The sequence below is a fragment of the Ursus americanus genome, chromosome 10, assembly GCF_024610735.1.
Source record: "Ursus americanus isolate L20-20 chromosome 10, mUrsAme1.1.p, whole genome shotgun sequence".
Lineage (NCBI taxonomy): Eukaryota > Metazoa > Chordata > Mammalia > Carnivora > Ursidae > Ursus > Ursus americanus.
In genome coordinates this window covers 932083-951117 of record NC_142136.1, presented here as the reverse complement: position 1 = coordinate 951117, position 19035 = coordinate 932083, and the positions used below count along the sequence as shown (strand labels likewise).

At 59.2% G+C, this 19035-nt stretch overlaps 1 protein-coding gene across 21 annotated transcripts in view; it reads left to right on the top strand.

The window, feature by feature from the left end:
• Positions 1–19035, top strand: part of MCF2L (MCF.2 cell line derived transforming sequence like) — a 139567-nt gene that overhangs the window by 92315 nt on the left and 28217 nt on the right. For 17 of the 21 annotated variants that reach the window (XM_087864953.1, XM_087864955.1, XM_087864959.1 and 14 more), the window contains one exon: positions 11279–11369. In XM_087864953.1, coding sequence (XP_087721079.1) covers positions 11279–11369 — 91 coding nt within the window. Of the gene's footprint in view, positions 1–8288; positions 10879–10899; positions 11202–11278; positions 11370–19035 lie in introns of those variants that run through there. The other 4 variants (XM_045772998.2, XM_087864960.1, XM_045772999.2 and 1 more) reach the window with 4 other exon arrangements.

Below are 19035 nucleotides of genomic sequence, written 5' to 3'. Positions count from 1 at the left end.
GTGTTCCACACTCTTGACCCCCTTCCCCTCCTGCATTCCACACCCTGGACCCCCTCCCACTCTTGCAGTTCTACACCTGGGACCCCCCTTCCCCTCCTGTGTTCCACACCCTTGACCCCCTCCCCCTCCTGCATTCCACACCCTGGACCCCCTCCCACTCTTGCAGTTCTACACCTGGGACCCCCCTTCCCCTCCTGTGTTCCACACCCTTGACCCCCTCCCCCTCCTGCATTCCACACCCTGGACCCCCCTCCCCCTCCTGCTTCCACACCCTGGACCCCCTCCCTCTCATGCATGCCACACCCTGGACTCCTTCCCCTTCCAAGCCACCTCCTTCTTTCCTCTCACCTGGTGGTGGAGCTGGTCTTGTCCTACCCACCCTGTGGCCAAAGTAGTTTCCAAACTCAGTGTGATCCCATCCGTCCCCACAAACAGAGTCACTCAAGGCTACTTCACACAGGCAGGTGCATATGCACACTCACACGTGCACACACACACGCACACTCACGCACGCACATATGCACACGCTCGCACATGCACACTTACACGTGCACACGCACACTCGTGCACACACGCACTCACGCGCACACATATGCACGCGCTCACACGTACACATGCACACTTGCACGTGCACACACGCACGCACGCATGCACACTCACACGTGCACATATGCACACGCTCACACGTGCACGTGCACACACATATATGCACACGCTCACACGTGCACGTGCACACACATATATGCACATGCTCACCCGTGCACATGCACACACGCATGCACACTCACACGTGCGCACATGCACACGCTCACACGTGCACATGCACACTCACACATATATGCACATGCTCACCCTGCGCATGCACACACGTGCACACGCATGCACACACGTGCACATATGCACACGCTCACACGTGCACATGCACACTCGCACATATATGCACACGCTCACACGTGCACATGCACACACGCATGCACACTCACACGTGCACATATGCACACGCTCACACGTGCACATGCACAGTCACACATATGCACACGCTCACATGTGCACATGCACACACATGCACACTCACATGTGCACATATGCACACGCTCACACGTGCACATGCACACTCACACATATATGCACATGCTCACACGTGCACATGCGCGCGCACATGCACACTCACACATGCACATGCACACTCACACATATGCACACACTCACACGTGCACATGCACACACACGCTCGCACACACACGCACACTTATGCAGAGTCACATGTGCATAGAATTGCCAACATTGAGAGATTTCGGACTTCTCTTTGAAAAACCGATTTAGCAGCCCTGGACTTGCCCTTCCACACAGGAACCGCGCAGGGCCCCCCCCCCCCCCGCCACCTGTGCTGGGCCCCGGAGGCCTCATGCACCCCTCCCCCCCAGTGTTTGGAAGATCACTTTCCTCCACGGTCTCTCCTCAGCACAATTAAATCATAATTCAGGAGCTTCTGGAGTTCATTGAAGCTGACAATGACTTTGACTTTCCTTGGCTGGTTCAAATCTCCTAGCTGCTAGGGAGAGAGAGATCCTGTGCCCCAGCTGGCCTCTGTGCTGGGCACATATAGCCCTCCCACACGTGTGTGCACAAACATGCAAGTACACGCACGCGTGCGCACATGCATGCGCACATGTGTGCACATGCTGGCACGGACATGCGCCCGCACACGGTTTGCGTGCACTGAGATGAAGTGGAGAAGCAGGTGCCCAGGAAGCACCTTATTTCCTGCTGCCAGTGTGATTTCCGGTTGGATTTGCCGTGACGTCTGAGTGTAGACGGATAGTGTGCGTGTGTAGGTATGTACTGAACAGTTCACACTGTGCACGTGAGAAGTGGAAGTCCCACCTACCGCCGGCCTCCGTCCCCACGTAGGTCAGAGTTTGGTACGGTCGAAACCTCGTTGCATCCAGGCGCACGCGTCTCCACGCTGGGAGGCACGGCGCGCCCGGCACGGCCCCGCTCCTCTCCAGAGCGTGTCACGGGGACCCTTCCGGGCAGCCCCGGGGAGCCCGTGCCGTTAGTAGCTGAATCACATCAAACCTGCCCACCGAACACGACTTCGCCTGTGCTCCCGTCTCCCTTCAGAGGCCTCTGTCCAGGGTGTAGCTGGTTCTGGGTTCTGAGATGGAACGCCTGGGGGTGGGCCGTGTGTCACGCCTCTCAGACGCCACGGTGGGGAGGGCCTTCCCCCAGCTCCGTGACTAGCAAGTAAAAGGGTTTTGCTGTCCACGACTTTGTTCAGCCCGTCATCCCACGTGGCCTGAAGCTCTGGGAGCTCAGTGACCACAGCCCACCGCGCTGGCCTCCTCCACACTGTCTCTCTGTCTTCCTGGCCATGCGCTGCTCCTGCCCGTCCCCTGCAGCCCCCTTCTTTGTTGTGATGACCCTTCTCTGTCACTGCCACCTGGTGTGATAGCCATAGCCACGTGTGGCCATTTACACTTAAAAATGAAAACTGACTGAAGGGGAAAATTCAGGAGTTGGTCATGCTCCCCATATTTTTGTTCACATGTGGCCACGCTGGGCAGCTCAGATGTGGACCGGTTCCGTCCATGACAGGGGATCAGGTCACCAGCGGCCACGTCCTGATTTATGAAGAAAAGGGCAGGAGATTAGTATGCTGGCTCCTGCCCAAGAGCGGAGACCACGGCTCTTGCCCTACTTGGAAATAAAGACGTTTTGCTGGGAGGGAACCACGCTGAGGCATGGGCTGCGGGTTGGGAAGCCCTCCTTGGCCGCTGTCATCCTGCAGCACGTCCGCCCCACAGGGCTGGAGGGGGCGCAGGGGACAGGCGGCCCTCAGGTTTCAGCTGCAGGTGGAGAGGAGATGCCTGAGGCAGACGCAGGGTAGATAAAGTCTGGGCTGCGAGCAGCGAAAGGAAGAAGAGGGCCCAGGTCCTGGACTGCTGTGTTCCAGGCCTGCAGCATGAGCCTGAGGCAGGTAATGAGATTCCGGAAGGTTCTCTGCATGCGTCTGACTTCCCAGGGTGGTACCTTATGGCCCTGGGGAGCAGTTCACTCCATGATTGCAAAGAACTGGCTGACAGTATGCGCCCCCCCTTTTTATAATGTATTTAAGGGATTTATGTGGTTTTTAGGATTTTTTAAATAGCGATTAAAAAGATGATGGTAGATATTCGTAACATACAGCTTACCACCATAACCATCTCTCCGTGCACCGGCCAGCAGTGCTAAGTATGTTCCCGTTGTTGTGCAACGCGTCTCTAGAACCTTCTTGCTCCCCGAAGTGATACCGTCCTGTTCAACACCGTGAATCCGACACTCCAGGAGCCGCACGGAAGCGGGATCCTACGGGGCGTGTCCTTCTGTGTCTGGCCCGCCCACCAGCTCCGTCTGTGGTGCGCCCATGTGGACAGACCGCACTGCTGATCCGTCGGTTGGTGGAGGAAGCGATGTTTCTGAGCTGGGTTAGAAATCGGCCTCTGAAAATAGATAGAATGCCCGGCTCCCTCACGCGCTGTGTGGGCTCGCGTAAACCAGGACGGCGGAGCTGCTGGCGGCCCGTGCGTGTTCCAGCTCCCGCCCCACGTCACAAGTTACGTTCCAGGTACATTCAGGGTGACTCACTGATATCATAGTTGGGTTTTCTGTGTTTGTTTTTGTCAAAAACAAATTGATATGGGGGGAGGGGGCTGGAATATAAAGAACATAAAAATGCCAGGTTTCAGGCTCTTCAGAGAAGTTCCTGCGGGGTTTTTGAAATGGGCTGTTCCTTCCTCTGTGAAGGAGAGGTGACGTCATTGCTTTGTGACCGGCGCCCGCATACCTGCAGCTCACGCGACGCCCCCCTGCGGCTCAGCAGCCCTGACGGGAGCCCGTGTGACTCGGAACAAATAGGTTACCGTGTGCGGGAGGGTTTTTAAAAGGCGCTTGGAGTTTTTTTCTCTGTTTTGCATTCTGGGATGAAACACTGACCAGTATTAGATAAACATGTTGCAAAAATGGTATAACAGGGCAAGTTTTTGAATCCTAAGAAGAGAGACAAAACAGCCCGGAAGTTCAGGATGCAGAGCTCAGGGGATCGATCACGTTCTCAGTGTTCAGACCTGGGCCTCTGAGTCACACGGGCAGAGAAAGGTGCCCACGACATCTCCTTACAGAGGAAGACAAGGTCTCTCGACATCTGCTAACATCTGTAGACTGGTGTCTGACCGTAGGGTGACGGGGAGAGAGAGAGAGGCCTTGCTGTGATTCAGTGAGGCCTGGGAGGGGCAGCTCCTGCCTGAGGCCGGGCTCCCGCCCTGCCGCCCACACCCAGACACCTGCCTGGCCCCCAGGCTGGCCCAGCCTTCAGGGACCCTGGGGCCCTGCCATGGAGGGCTGTGCCGTGCCTGACAGCTGTCCTGCCACCGGCCAGGGATGGTCTGGGACACGTGCCAGCCTGTGACTCCGCCTCCTGCCAGGCCTGCCCACCACCACCGGCCTTGTCTCCTGCGGTGCCTGCACTGAGCCAGCCTCCTGGGCTCGGAAATGCTCACTGTCACCCCAGCCCTGACGCTGGTGAGGCATCCAGTGTAGCCGTGGTCCCTTCTCGCCCTTCTCCAGCTACGGGCCGTGAGCCCCAGGCCCAGCGGGAGCTGTGGGTGCTCTGAACACCCCGCCTGGCTGCTGTCTCTCCTTAAACCCTTCACCTTCTCTTTCCACACAGACCATGAGGCTGCCTGGCTTGCTATGACCTTTAAGTGTTTGCATTCCAGGAAACATCGCTCAGAGATACAGACCTGACTTAGTGGTGTGGGACCCTCAGACCACATCCGTCCTGAGGCCCGGGGTCCTGCCCTGGGGAGCGGCTGCCGCACCCCCAGCAGACTGGACGGTGCAGGTCTGGGGTGATACTCCAGGGCCTCAGGAGCCCTCTGCTCCAAGGTGGGGAGACCGTGGCTTCACAGGCCCGGGAAGCTGCATGTCCCGATGCTCACCCATGGGCACCCTGACCCTGGGGCCCAGATGACCACAACCGCATTTTGGAGGCACTGATTGATACATACGCATCTATTCTGAGTTAGACGGGTGGAGACATGTGCAGTCCCCCAGGTGAGAACAGCAGAGGCTGTGGAATCAGAGCTCCCGGCAGCAGGGCGTTGGCCAGGCCACCGACACGTGCGTGTGGCAGAGACTCAGGCAGGTGGGGCGGGGAGAGCTCAGGGCGGCACAGGGATGGCTGGTGGGGGGAGGGGGGCTGACATGAGCTCTGGCCGGGAACGGTTCAGGGTTGGGGGCCCTGGTCTAGGCACTGGCTGGGATGGCTCTGGGGTGGGGGGGCCCTGACATAGGCACCGGCCGGGGACAGCTCGGGGGCTGACGTAGGCGCTGGCCGGGACACCGGAATAGCTAACCAGAAGCGGGACCTGTGGGATGGTCAGGCAAGCACCTTGGGCTTTCTCTGGTTGGCCCCAGGACTCAGGACAAGAGTTGGGGAAGTGGCGGTGACTGACCACATCCCGGCCATCGGGGGCAGGTGGCCTGGGGCAGGGGGGAGGTGGTGTCTGGCTTCCAGGATTGCTGCTGGAGACAGCAGTGACCTTCCTGCAGGGGTGACTTCTTGATGGCAGCCTGGCTGTCTGTGGGCTGGTTTTCTGGGCTGGTTGCTGCAGGTCAGTCAGGACACACCTGACTGTGTCCGTCTGCATATCAATCTTTCCGAGGCAAAAGTTTAACTTCTGTAAAGGGATTTGTTGCCACAGTTAAGGAGACCGTTTTGCTGCTGGTGGAAGGAAAGTTGCAAGCCAGTGGGATTGGTGAGGGGCCGTGGATGGTGTGTGAGTGTGGACATGGGAGCGAGGGAATGAGCCCTGGCAGGTGAGGGACTGGTGCAGATCAGCGGACCCTCAGGTCCTCAGCACTGGGTGCAGGAGACAGGGACCCTCGGCGGGCTGGAGGGGTGTGGGGAGGGGAGCAGTGGCCCCTGCCTCCAGTGCAGGGCAGAGGTGAACTCAAGGCCCCTGTAGCTGGGCTGGCACTGGAGGGGGGCTGACGTGTTCAGGAGCCCCGTGTCTACCTGAGAGCCGGGTGGGGGACCAGGCACGGAAGGACACGGGCAGGAGGCACACGTGAGTGGTGTGTGGTCAGTCAGCGTCAGATCAGAGGTTCCAGGAGAGGCATCAAACGACCCACAGCGGCCGCCAGAGATGGCATGTGACCAAACGCTCTCCCTCACGCACACAAGGACAGAGGCAGCTTGGGGTCACAGGGGTCCTTCCCGGTGTACCCCAGCCTAGCTACGGAGCCCCAGAAAGGCCCACCTCTGGGTCTGCCCAGTGAGAGGGTCACGTGATCCTGTCCCAGCCCTTCCAAGCAGTGGGGTCACTAATTCCCAGTTTAAAAGGAAGCAAGAAAGGTGAGCCCGTGGTTTGTCCAAAACCATCAGCTTAATGCCAGCTGTTTTCCTAAGAAGCCGCTTGTCTGCCCAGGGAAGGAGGCGGTGTGGAACAAGCCCGATGCGCCCCTCCCCCCACACCCACTAACTTCAAACAACTGGGTCAAGCACCCTCGGGTGACGCTCTGGCTAGGGGGGCAGCGAGGGCTCTCCCAGTGGGGCCGGGGCTCAGGAAGCATGCAGAGTGCCCAGCAGGGAAGCAGGTGCAGCCCACAGCCTCCCTTGAGTCCAGGGGACAACTCCAGGCTCCCCTCCCTATGGTGCTTGAAGTCTGGACTGAGCTCATGGGAAGACAGATGTCCCAATATTGATGGGTTTGCGTGAAGCAGGGCTTTCTTAGGACCGGCCCATCATCCCGGCTTCTAGAAGACCAGAAAAGCACCAGGACTTGCTCCCCTGCTCTGACCCCCTCAGAAAGCCGGGCAAGGAGGATTCCCAAACATCCCCTCCCGGCAGGTGGCTGGGACCCCGTGGCCATGCCTAGGGAGGAGAGAGGGTGGGGGGTTCCTAGACTTGCCCACTAGCGCAGCCTGTGAAGTTGGCCTGTCCCCCACATTCCTGGTGCGGCACCCCGGGCCTGCCTGGGTCTCAGGCAGCCTTCACTTCCGACCGCAAGAGGGCACCATTGGTCAGAAAGCATCCTTAATCCTGGTGATGGGCTTTTGTAGGTTCCTGTGACGGGCACCCCACGTGCCCAAACCATGCGTGTGGCCAGCGTGGGTTGCAAGCTGCTGTGGGAAGCTGCCCCCCAAGTTGTCTCCTGAGAGCCCCGCCGCCCTGTGCAAGCCACGGAAGGGGACCAGCCACGGGGTGGAAGGGGCGTCGACGGGACCCCACCCAGCCCTCTGCTGCTCCCGGAAGTCCTGGTGCCCCAAGACTTCTTCTTAACGGCCTTTCCTCTAGATGTCACCGTGTGCACCCTGCCAGCCCCCACCTGAGTGCTCCCCTCTACCCCCTCCTGCTAGCATGATGCCCACCCCCCCACACCTCCCTACTGTGTCCTTGGGCCCCCCAACTCCACTCCACCCCGATGTCACCTCATCGTGAGTCTGGGGACAGTTGATTCCCAGGCTGCTCACCCTCCCCCCCCGCCCCGTCCTCACTTGCCTGCTGACCCCACCCAGGCCCCAGGTCCAGCAGCAGCCCCCCATTCCCCAGTGTCCGGACCTGCTCCGGGCTCTCCTAGGACAGAAGCTGGATCAGGGCCGGCATCTCTATGTCATAGAAAGCCCTCAGGGCTCATCCGCAGGACTGGCCACGCAGGTGTGGCCCCGGACCAGCAGGAGCGTTCAGGATCTCGTTAGAAAGGTGGCCCCACTGAGGCCTCCTGCACCCAGGTCTGCGTACATAGCAGCCTAGGAGTCCTGTGTGCACGCTGCCGTTTGAGAAGCAGCAGGCTGTGACCTGTATGGGTGCTCCGTCCCTCTGCTGGCCCAACACGGCCACTCTCTGCTGAGGCTTTCTCGCCCTGTGATCCTGGCTTCCATTTGTGACTCCACCTGCCCGGCTCTGTGACGACCTGGCGTAAACAGGCGAGTCCCACACTCCCTGCCGGGTCTGGGCAACGAGATGCAGCTAAGCCAGGAGCAGGACAAATGGGATGCAGCTGACCACAGACGTCACCATCAGGGGACCGCCCCGCCCTTGCTTCCAGACTGTTCTCACGCTGCTCCCTGCTCCCGCCCGGGGATGGGGAGGGTGCACCCACATGACAGGGCTGTGGGCCTGGGCCACCAAGGCCACCCAGGTGTGGGAGAGGGCACCAGTGTGGCCGAGTCCCAGAAACAGACTTTGCAAGAGCTCTGTGCCTCTTTTGATTATTGGGGCCAGAAGTGAGCTCACCAGCCTCACCGACTCTTTAGGGGCTGGAGGCAGGTGTCTGTGCGTCCGCTGGGCTGTGTGTGTCCTGCACACTAGGAACACTTCCTTGTGGCTGCCAGCTTCCCCCACGGCCGCCCCCTTCAGCACCACCAGCCCAAGGCCTGGAGCACCGAGCTCCCTGGGGGGTGGCTTCTCAGAGATCGAAGCGTGAGCCGCCCTGTCCCCTGGACGTATGCCTGGGGATGGGAGGGAGGAGGGGGCTGCTCTGTTCCACAGGGTAGACTTGGCCTGGGAGGTGGCTTGCAGGTGACCAACAGCACCCAGAGCCAGACCACGGGGTTCACCCCATCTGTGCTCATCTGCTGTGAGACTTTAGGCAAGTGACTCAACCTCTCTGAGCCTCCATTGCTCGGCTCTGGGCTGGAGAGATAGTGGTCCCTACCTCAGGGGACCATCAAGAGGATTAAAAGAAGTAGATCTGCCCTTGGCAGTCCCGAAGCACAAGAGGGACAAGAGGGTCCCTGCCTGGCCTGGGGGACAAGTTAATGTAACACACTCTGTGTGTGTGTGTGTGTGTGTGTGTGTGTGTGTGTGTGTGTGTGTTCGTTTTTTAGGGCTTGAACTCACGACCCTGAAATCAAGATCTGAGCTGAAACCAAGAGTCAGACAGTTAACTGACTGAGCCCCCCAGGCACTACCCCCTCTCTTGTATTTCACCTGTAATTTTATTTGTTTTTTTGAATTTGGGCTGTTGGTGGCGGGTTTCTTGCTGTATTTTGATCAATGCCTGTTTGTGAGGCTGGTCTTCCGATTACGACAGTGGCAGTGTGGAAGCAACGTGGGGGAGTGGGGCTGAGGCCCTGGGGCTGCCCTGCCACGTGGCCGTGCGTTGCATAAGCGCAAACACTCTGCTGAGGGCATGGGGCTCGGCATGGGGCCCAGCGTGGTGAGCTCTGTGGCAGAAAATGGGTGCGTTTGGGCCACGGGAGAGAATGTTCTGGGTTCGGGAGCTCAAACGAGGTGTGGCGTTCCGAGGTCTGATGTGGAATGACGAAGGGGACCTGCCCGTCACAGACGACAGGCAGTCCCCACCAGGATCAAAGCTCCGGTTTAGCAAGAAGGGGAGGCAGGGATCATGCCTTGTTCACGGAGTCGGACCTTCTTCTCCACAGAGGAGAGACACGGAGTCGGGCAGCAAGTGAGAATCCACAGTGCTCGAGCACGTGGTGGGTTTACAGGAACGGCCCATTAACCCTCCCAGCGGCCCCAAGAGGGGGCACTGTTTGGGTGCCCGTTTTGGAGGAAAGGAAGTCAAGATGCTCCGTGGTGCGCTGAGGAGCCGCCCCGAGCCCTCTCCCGTCCCAGCCTCGTTGGCACTGCTTCTCCCAGAGAAGGGGGTGCATTCTCTTGGGCTGGTGGTTCATGGTGTGCACAGTGGAAACGAGCGTCTCTGGGCCCTCCATTCTCTTCCACGTCAGGAAGGGTGAGAGCCCAGGTGAGTCTCTGCTCAGCGCATCTGAGGCTGTGAGAGCCCCTCCAACAAGGGTGGGTGGCTGGTTGGTTGGGAGGGGGAGGCTCAGCAGAGCACCTGTTGTGGGCGGAGCTCGCCCGGAGATGCTCTTTCCTGTCCTCCCTGCCGTGGCTCCCTGGGCTCCCGCGGCCGGCCCAGGATGGAGCCCGGGATCTGGCGTTTCCCTCGCCTCGCAGCTTCCTCGCCGGCCTGCGCAGCCTGAAGCAGACGAGCGGGCTGGCACCGCGCGGGGAGCAAGACCGCCGTGGAGCCCTGGCTCCCGGCCCTGACGCTCAAGTGACAAACAGACCTTCCCTGCAAGAGGGCTAAGCCAGCTCCGAAGACAGTTGTACGGGGGGCGCCCCACGCAGCTGTGAAACGCGGTCGTGGCTTCTCGCCGTGTGTGCACGCGGGGGCTCTCGTCTCCACGCGGAAAGGCTGCTCCGGATGAAAGCGGTGTCTGTGTGCATTTACCTGCAAGGCCTCTGCCGTTACTGAGCCAGGCAGCTGTAGCCAGCTGGACGTGGGGGAGCCCACGGAGCCGGCAGCACACTGCTCGGTGCATCGCCGTGGCCCCCGACACCTCAGTAAGGACACGTGGACGCCCTGGCTTGTTATGTGATTGTGCAGGCAGCAGAGCCTTTCCGGACTGCATCTTCCCGTGTGCTCCGTGGGATTCTGATTTTCCTTTAAACCCAGAAGTGGCTTCCTCACATGCGTTCACAGACTCTGGGGAATTGGCAATTCGAGCCAGCCCCTGGGCGTGCCCATCTTCCCTCCGCGGGGATGGGCGGGCGGTGGCGGCTGGCGCTGCACCATTGGCTTGGAGTGAAGTTACCCAGCGGAAGCGGACCTCCCTGTTCTCCGCGGTGACTCAGGCTCGTGCGTTGGGCTGAGGCAGGACGGACTTGTCATTTCACGGCGACTCAGCATTCTCTCTACCACAGATGTTGCTGTTAGAAGGAGCCATTTCTTGCCTCCCGTTCCCAACAGATGCTTGTGAGCCTGCGGATGCCTCGGGGATCTTCTCCCGAAAGTGTAGCCATGCCATCAAGAGTGATTATATAACGGGGACACACGCAGGGACCTCACGGGCCAGGACTGATGTGATGTACGGATCATTAAACTTGTTTTGGGGGCTTAGCCAGCTGGTCAACCCGGAAAGAAAAATGATTGGCTCTTAGGGTGGAGCAGAGGTGACGGAGCTCCAGGAGGGGGTCTGCTGGGGTCTTTGTGCTGTGAGACGGCCGGCGTGGGGCTGGGAGTGTGAGCAGCATATGGGAGGCATCTGTCCATCTTTAGATAAGAGCACGTTCTGGAAGTTGCGTGGACAAGGCTCGTGGAAATGCTGCAGTCTGCTCAGACACTTACTTGGCATGCATTTTACCGTGCAGTGCGGAAGCCGCCCCAGGATTCTAGGAGGAATCTCTCCATGTAAGGTTTTCTCGGCGCTTCGCGAAAGCCCTGAGTCTGCTGCACACGCTAACTGCAGCTCTCTCTGCTCGTTTCAGCTTACAGGATGCTGGCATCGGATTCATCCTGGTCATAGACCGGAGGCAGGACAAATGGACCTCGGTGAAGGCATCGATCCTGCGAATAGCAGTAAGTGTTGGTGCCGGGCTCTGGGACACCTGCCTCTGCTCATCCCCGGGGCCGGGTGACGGTACTGTTTCTGTCCTAGCCACGCGTCTGCCTGGCGGCAGCTTGTGTCCTACTAGTCCACGCTGCACCAGCCCCAGCGGCCTGAGGCAGGGCCAGGGGTCACCTGGGAGCCCACGTCCCCCCGGGGCTGCTTGAGCCGCTGGAGCGTGTGTGTGCACACGTGTGTGTGTGTGTGCACACGTGTGTGTGTTCTCAGATGGGCTCACTCTTAGGGGGCTTGTTATCATTTACAACAGCTCCACCAGCGGGTTTGTTCTGACCATACAGTATGGGCAATTCTAAGGACTGGACGTGTGTTCATCCTTAAATCGAGCTCAAGGTCCTGAGTTAACAGGACGTCCAGTGTCGTACAGAGTCTTCAGCCTGCAAGTCTGAAAGATCAGCTTTTCCTAACTGACGTTTTCCTTTCCAAAAGGGCTGTTACCCTGTAGTGTTCCAACAACCCAGACACCTCATCCTTCCTGTACCCGAGCCTGCAGCAGGGACCCCGTTGCCAGCTTTCTCGCGCAGAAGGGCGGCTGCTGTGGCGGCTGCTCTGTGGCTGTTTTTAGCCGCAGGAACAGTTCGGGAGGGAAGAGTGAAGTCAGCAGCTTCTGCCCTGCCCACGAGCTCCATGTGGAGCGCGTCCCCCACGCTCGCTCTCGGCAGCAGGGGACCGGAGCGCCAGAGCCGGGGTTGTTGGCGGGGACGGCTCTGCTGCTCCCAGGCAGTTCCTAAACCCCTAACCCCTGACGGAGTAAAATCCTCCTAACCTCTGGCTCTGGGTCTTGCATTCAAACTGTCTTGGCTGCTGACCTGAGAGGCAGCTGGGCTACGGTTCTGGGTGGAATGGAAGACCCACTCCCTTCCCGCAGATTGCCTCACTCCACATCCTGACGGCAATTAGGGCCTTGGTGTCTGTTCTTACACCTGCAGGGCTTCCCTGCAAACCTGACCCCGGGCTTCGGGATCCCGCCTTTTTCTTACTGAAAAAATGTCTCCCTGTACCACCCAGTACACGTCCCTCTCCCCGTCCCCACCCCCCACACACATGTCCTGCTCCCCGTCCCCACCCCCACACATGTCCCTCCCTTCGTCCCCACCCCCTACACGCGTGTCCCCATCCTCACCCCGCACAAGCATGTCCCGCTCCTCGTCCCCACCCCCATGCATGTCCCTCCCCTCATCCCCACCCCCCACTCGTGTCCCTCCCCTCATCCCCACCACCACACATGTTCCTCCCCCTAGTCCCCACCCCCCACGCGTGTCTCCCCCCCATCCCCCCAAGGGTGTCCCGCTCCCCGTCCCCACCCCCACACACTTCCGTGCCATCATTTATGAAACAAATGAAAACATTTTGAAATGTTTCAAGAGAAATAGACTTGTTATAAAATTAGATTTTGTTTTAAAATCCTGTGAAGCCTACAAAACCCTTTTGATATGTCATCAGCAGTTAACAGCCAATGTGTCCATTTCATTATTTTAGATTTTAAAGGAAGTTTGCATGTGATGTCACAGGGCAGCCAAGTTAAGAATTAAATTGTAAGAAACACAGTCAGATACACAATAGACTTAAGAAAAGTATTTCTCAAGTCAGTACGTTGGTCCTGGGTTGAATACCAAGACCTTCCCTGTCAAGGGTGTCATCGTTTCAGAAGGGAACACTGTTATAATAACGCTTTTCAACTGTAAATCATCTCTCCAGATCTTCTCCGTTTATCCAGCCCTGACCTAACGCACGTTCAAGCGCGTCATGATGTGGCGGTCTCAGGCATCAGGCTCTTTGCTGAGGCGGTCACGGGCATCTCCTCCGTGCCAGAAACTGCCTTCCTGTCCCCCTGCACCCACGCTTGTCCCCGGAGGGCCCTCGTCCCAGCACGGCAGGCAGCCTCCGCTCCTCTTTCTCCTCCGTCCTCCCAGCCTCCCACGGCACAGTGCTCCACACGGCCTCCTGCCCTGGAAGGCACGGCCACGCCTGCCACGCGTCACGGGTTCCTGGAAGTCCAGCCCATCTTCGTGGGGCAGGCACCCCGCCCAGGCCCCAGATGAGATAGGTTCTCCGTGACTGTCTCTCGAGGCCGTCTGTCACCTGGTTAGACACAGGAGTGTCCCCAAATACGGGATAGTTTTTTAAGAAAGACAAATTATTTTTAAGAACTGAAGTGGCCTGTGGGTGCCCACTGCCATTGAGCCATGTGGCCCGGAGCAGACCTGGGCCAGGAGTGCAGAGCCCCTACCTGCCAAGAGCCGTCCTGGTTTCCTGTGTCCTTGACTTCACGACCAGGTAGATTTCTAAAGCATGCTGGCTCATCTTTGAACCTTCGTTTTGTGAAAATCAAAACTGAAAAGTTGGTGTTTGAGTTTTAATATTTTTGCACAAATTTGTACACCATAAAAATAAAAGTTTTTAGAATTTCTTTTTTCCCATAAGTCTTGGGGTTCCCCAGTACTGGTTTAGAAACCCCAGAAGTTAACGTTTTCCCAGCATAGTTGTCAAAACTTCTCTTTAACTCCAGTTCTTTTTATTACATGAATTCACTGGCCCCACGAATGCCCAAACATCTGCTCGTACTTTGAGCACGTTTATTGAGAGTCTGCTATGTGCCCGGCACTGTGCGGGATTGGGGTGTTGGAGATACAAGCGGGAAATGAGCAAAAGTGTGCACCCAAGTGGGGTGCAGACAGCTGACAGATGCTGTGACATGGGTTGTGAGCAGAGCTGCAAACACACAGGGGGTGCTGGAGGCAGCGCCGAGCGGGCCTGCAGGAGGTCGGGAGGCTGCGAGCCAGGCCCATTGCCCTGCGTGTGTCCATCTCTGAGCCAGGGTGTGGGGGTGGGACCTCCACCATGGCTCCGCAGTGGGGACAGGAGGTGGGAGATGGAGCTGGCACGCTTGTCCCCATGCAGGAGAGCAGGGTGGGGACAGAGTCAACCCACTGGCGCTGCCAGCCGGGGCTGTGAACCTGGACCTCCAGCTTCGGTGGGCCTGTGCTTCCATCTGGGAGGCTCTGGGGAAGCCACGAGCTAACGCCAGCCCGGCCAGCACCCTTGACAGGGTTTCTATGCGCTGCCCCCTGGACGGTCCCCCCGAGCGCCTGGGCCACAGTTTGCTGCAAACTGGTACGGAGGCTGCCTGCATCTCCAGATGCGTTTGGCCGCCCGAGTGCGACGCGGCATGTGATAACAGCCTATCATTTGGGGCTATTTTGAGCCACCATGCGTGCCAGCTCCTGAGCAGAGCCTTGCTCGTTGCGAGGTGTTGTTTCCGTCTGGAAGCCTTCAGCTTGGCTTGGAATAGAAAAATAAGGAGCCAAAGTCCAGAGTCCCTAAAATCAGGCTTGCCCTGTCTCCTGCGTCAGCTCTGTGGGGGTGTCGGGGGCGATGGGCACGCTCGTCTGTCACAGTTGTGGTCACAGCCGGCGGACAGGGGGGCAAACAGGGAGACCCAGGGCCGAGGATGCGCTGGCTCAGTCTGCACCGTCCGCGGACGAAGGTGTCTTTTGGAAAACACCCAAGCATGCTCCCCTGGGGCTCCGTTTCCCATTTTAGCCCACCTGCCCTGCGCCTGTGCGTGCGAGCGTGCGTGTGAGTATATGGGCATTCGTAACGGAGTATATGGACTTCCGTCTTGAGCTAGCCTGATTCAAGCCCATCCGTGTCCCAGAGCACGCTGCTGAAGAAGGTTCCAGCTGAAGGCACTTTCAGTCACATGGGGCAGGACTGTGGTTTCTGCCTGTGAGGCCAGTGCCATCCGTGTGTGCAGAAAAGGTGCAACGTGAAGTGTCCCGGGGTGCAGGGTCTTTAGGTCGTCTGGTAAATATTCTACACGTGGCAAAATAACCTTGCATTAAACAAGGGAGTGAGCTCCTACCATGTGCCACTTACTAGAGTCTAAGCACAAAGTGCCGAGCACCGATGGAGGTGAAGACAGGAGCAGTGTGAGCACCAGGAGGGCTTCCCGGTGGAGGCGACACTGGACGCACAGGAGCCTCTAGGATGTTTATCCAGAAACCACTTCACTCTGTCTCCAGATGGCTTTGTATGGCCGTCACACTGTGAGCGTTCCGAGGTCGGAAAGTAAACAATATCATCCGACCTTACAGAACCTGTCACAACCCTTCCGCGATCACTAAGGAAATTCGTAGCCCTCATCCCAAATCCTCCTTCCCGTTACCTGTTTGTACAGTGAAACGTTACTGTTGGCGCTTCCCCAGCTCTTAGTACGTACACTCGAGTCCAACCCAGAGAAAGTTTGATCACTGCTCTTGTGCTCAGAGTACGTGTTTGTGTGGGACGTTAACGGCTTCTCGCGTGGCCGGGGTCTTACGGCCGCTCTCCTTCGTGGAAGATTCAGGAAGACACGGCATCAGGAAGACCAGAGCAGAGAGAAGGTGGGGAGAGAGCGTTTCCCACCTCCGGCCACGTGCGGCCCCCACTGCCCGTGGGGTTAACCCAAGTGAAATCTCGGCAGGACAGCTTGGCTTCCTCCGCTAAGTCCACACTCTTGTCCTCGCGGTGCACCTGCCAAGAGGAGGGAAGGAGGGTGATGAAAGCGATATTGACATTTAGAGAAGATGACTCATTGTTGCCTCTGGGGGAGACTTTCGTAAGGAGCTTTCCTTAAATAGTGGTGGCCAGCTTCGCAGATGTTGGTGAGAGGTTCTCGCAGCCTCCGCGTGGACAGGTGACCCAGAATCTGCCCGCAGGGTCTCCGACCTTCACCGCTGCTTCTCTGAGTCGTTTCCTTTCTGCACAAAGGAGCCAAACCACATGGGGGCCGCCCGCGTGAACGGGAGCGAGGATGGGCTCCCTGCTCGAGGGGCTGCTCCAGTCTCAGTCCCCTGCCGGCCGCGCTGCAGGCACCTGGCCCAGTTTGCTGGCACATGGGTGCCCTCGGGGTGCCCCGGCCCGGCTGTGGGCCAGCGGGTGAACGTGGCCCAATGTGGAGGCTGCAGCAGGCTGGTTGGTGCTGGAACACAGCCCCCCGTGCCCCACTGCCCATGTCCTGTCCCCCAGCACTGCAGTGGCAGTGCAGACGTGTCGGGGACCCCGGGGAGGGCACGACTGTCCGCCCACCCAGGTGCCGCGGATGGCCGAGTGTGAGCACTGCCCTGGGGGATCTGGGGACAACGGCCCCCACAGGTGTGGGGGGGCCCTCCCCAGAAGGCCAGGGCACAGGGGCGGAGACAGCCAAAGTCAGCAGTGCGGGTGGTGGCTTCACACCCCGACAAGGCAGCGCCGGACCATCCCCAGACACAGCGGGCTCTGGTGTGCAGGCGGCCGGAGATGCAAGAGAAACCGCGAGGGAAGGTGAGGCGCTTGCTGTGGCCCCCGAGTGGTGGCCGGGGGCGGGCGGGCCCCCCCAGGACAGTCGCCGGTCATTGGGTCAGGGGCACGTGCAGCAGAGACGCAGAGATGGGAGCCACGTGTTGGGGGCGAACCTGAAGAGAAGCAGGGGGCATGTAGGTTTCCTTGTGGAGTGAGGCCCTCGGGACCAGGGGCGTTGGGCGGGGCAGGGCTGAGGTCAGGGAGGCCACTGCGGGCCGGGCTCTGGCCTCTGGTTTGTTTGCCGAGTGGGGAAATCTCTGGAAGGTTTGCTCAGGAGGGTGTCATGTCTCAGCTGACACTCACAGGGGTCACAGTGGCACTTCCGAGGAAAATAGGCTCAGGGCAGCATTGTGGGGCGGGGAGGGGGGATGCGGAGCTTGCTCAGGGGAGAGGTGGGGAGTCCGGGACAGGAGCTGGAGGGAGAGTGCACAGGCTTTGGGACTGGCCACGGGGCCCGAGAGGAAGGGGCGACCAGGAGAGCCCGGGGTGTGGGCCGAGCCCTGACCAGTCGCTGTCACCAGCAAGGCTCCAGTATCGGTCACCCCGTGCGCACGGGTCCAGACCTTGGTCAAGGCCCTTCTGGCTCTTTTTCTGTTCCACGGATTTGCTGTCATGTGGAGATCAGGCCCGGCCTCAGAGGGCCCGGGGGCTCATTCAGTGCAGATCCAGCCTTGGGGCCTTGAGGGTGAGGCCAGGACCCCATTGTCAGCTGTTTTGACCTGGGCGACCCCGAGGCCTGTGGGCCAGGAGCACAGCTGTCACAGGGTCCCTGCTCCTACAGCACCAGCTTCTCCCAGGAGCTCCAGCCCCTGTGAGACCCACTGGACCCAACGCTCGAGGGGCCCCCGGGGCCTGAGGGCCGTCCAGGGGCATCCCCTGCTAGGGGCAACGCTGGCACGGGGCGTTGGGGGGCCACACCCAGGCAGTGACACCTTCCCGCCCATGCACACATGTTGTTGAGGTCCCGCTGCCAGGGCCTCACGAAGACTGACGGGCGTGTCTCTGTTCCCGAGTGAGGCTCTCCCAGGGACGCCTGCTGGACGGGATGGGGCGGACTGGGGGGAGAAGGCAGGGCAGCTCCACCGCCGGCTCCTGGCCCTGGTCCTGCCGAGAGCAGGGTGGATGTGAGGGAGCCCCGGGGTGTGGCCGCATCCTGAGCGTCCGTCGGCGGGTGGACGGTGAAGACGCTGAGGCACATGGATGCGTGAGCTGCAGAGAGCGCGTGGGCACAGCAGGGTCTCCCGTCGCACTCCGTGCTGCTTCGTCTGTTCCAGGCTGTGCCGTTCTTTGCTGCATATCATGTCTCAGCTGCGTTCGGCCCAGGTAGCCAGAAATCAAACTGAGTTCCTTCAGAATGTCTCCTTTTAGTAATGGGGTCTCCCCGGGAATCAGCGTCTAGAAATCATCCGGCGCCTCGAATAGGCTTTTACTAAATGTCTGTCGCGCCTCGTTTCCGAGGCTTCGTGCAAGCACGGTACGCTGCGCGTGCGTTAGGAGTGTGCGCGGGGAAGGCACGTTTTGTCCCTGTGGTACAGATGGGGAAACAGAGGCACAGGGAGGCAAGTAGGTTGCCCGAGGTCACGCACCTTGAAGCAGGGCCGGTAGCAGAACATATTCATGTAACTGAATCTGAAGACGGGTGTGCACGGGGTGGGCGCTTACCTCTGTCTTGGTCTTAGGAATGCATATATGTGTCTGTATGGCTTTGCTCTCATTTGACAAGTGTCTTAGTTCCCTGGGACTGTCCTCGCAAAGCACCCACAGAGAGGGGGCTGGAAACAGCAGAGTCACGGGCTCACAGCCTGGAGCCCGAGGTCCGCGGTGAAGGTGCCGGCAGGTTGGTCCTGGGGCTGTGAGGGAGAAGCTGTCCCTCTCCCAGGTTCTGGAGGGTTCTGGCGATCTCTGGAGCTCCTTGGCTGGTAGACGTGTCCCCCGACTTCACGCGGCGTCTCCCTGTGTGTCCACGCCCAAGTATCTCCCTTCCATAAGGACCAGGAATATTGGCTTCGGGGCCACAGTAATGACCTCACGCAAACTTGGTCAGCTCTATAAAGACCTTGTCTCCAAAAAGTCACATCCCAAGGCACTGGGGTTTGGGCTTGATGTGTGAATTTGAGGGGACACCATTCAGCCTGAAACAAGGCTTTAGACCTCACAGTTGATAACACACGTCCCGTGTTTGCCCCAGCAGTGTGACCTTCTCCTTTTCTTTTAAGAAGGGGGCTGTCTCTACAGAGCCTGGTGTCAGCAGCCACTTCTGTTCCCGTGTGATGTCCTCCCCGCCCGGACCGCGCCGTC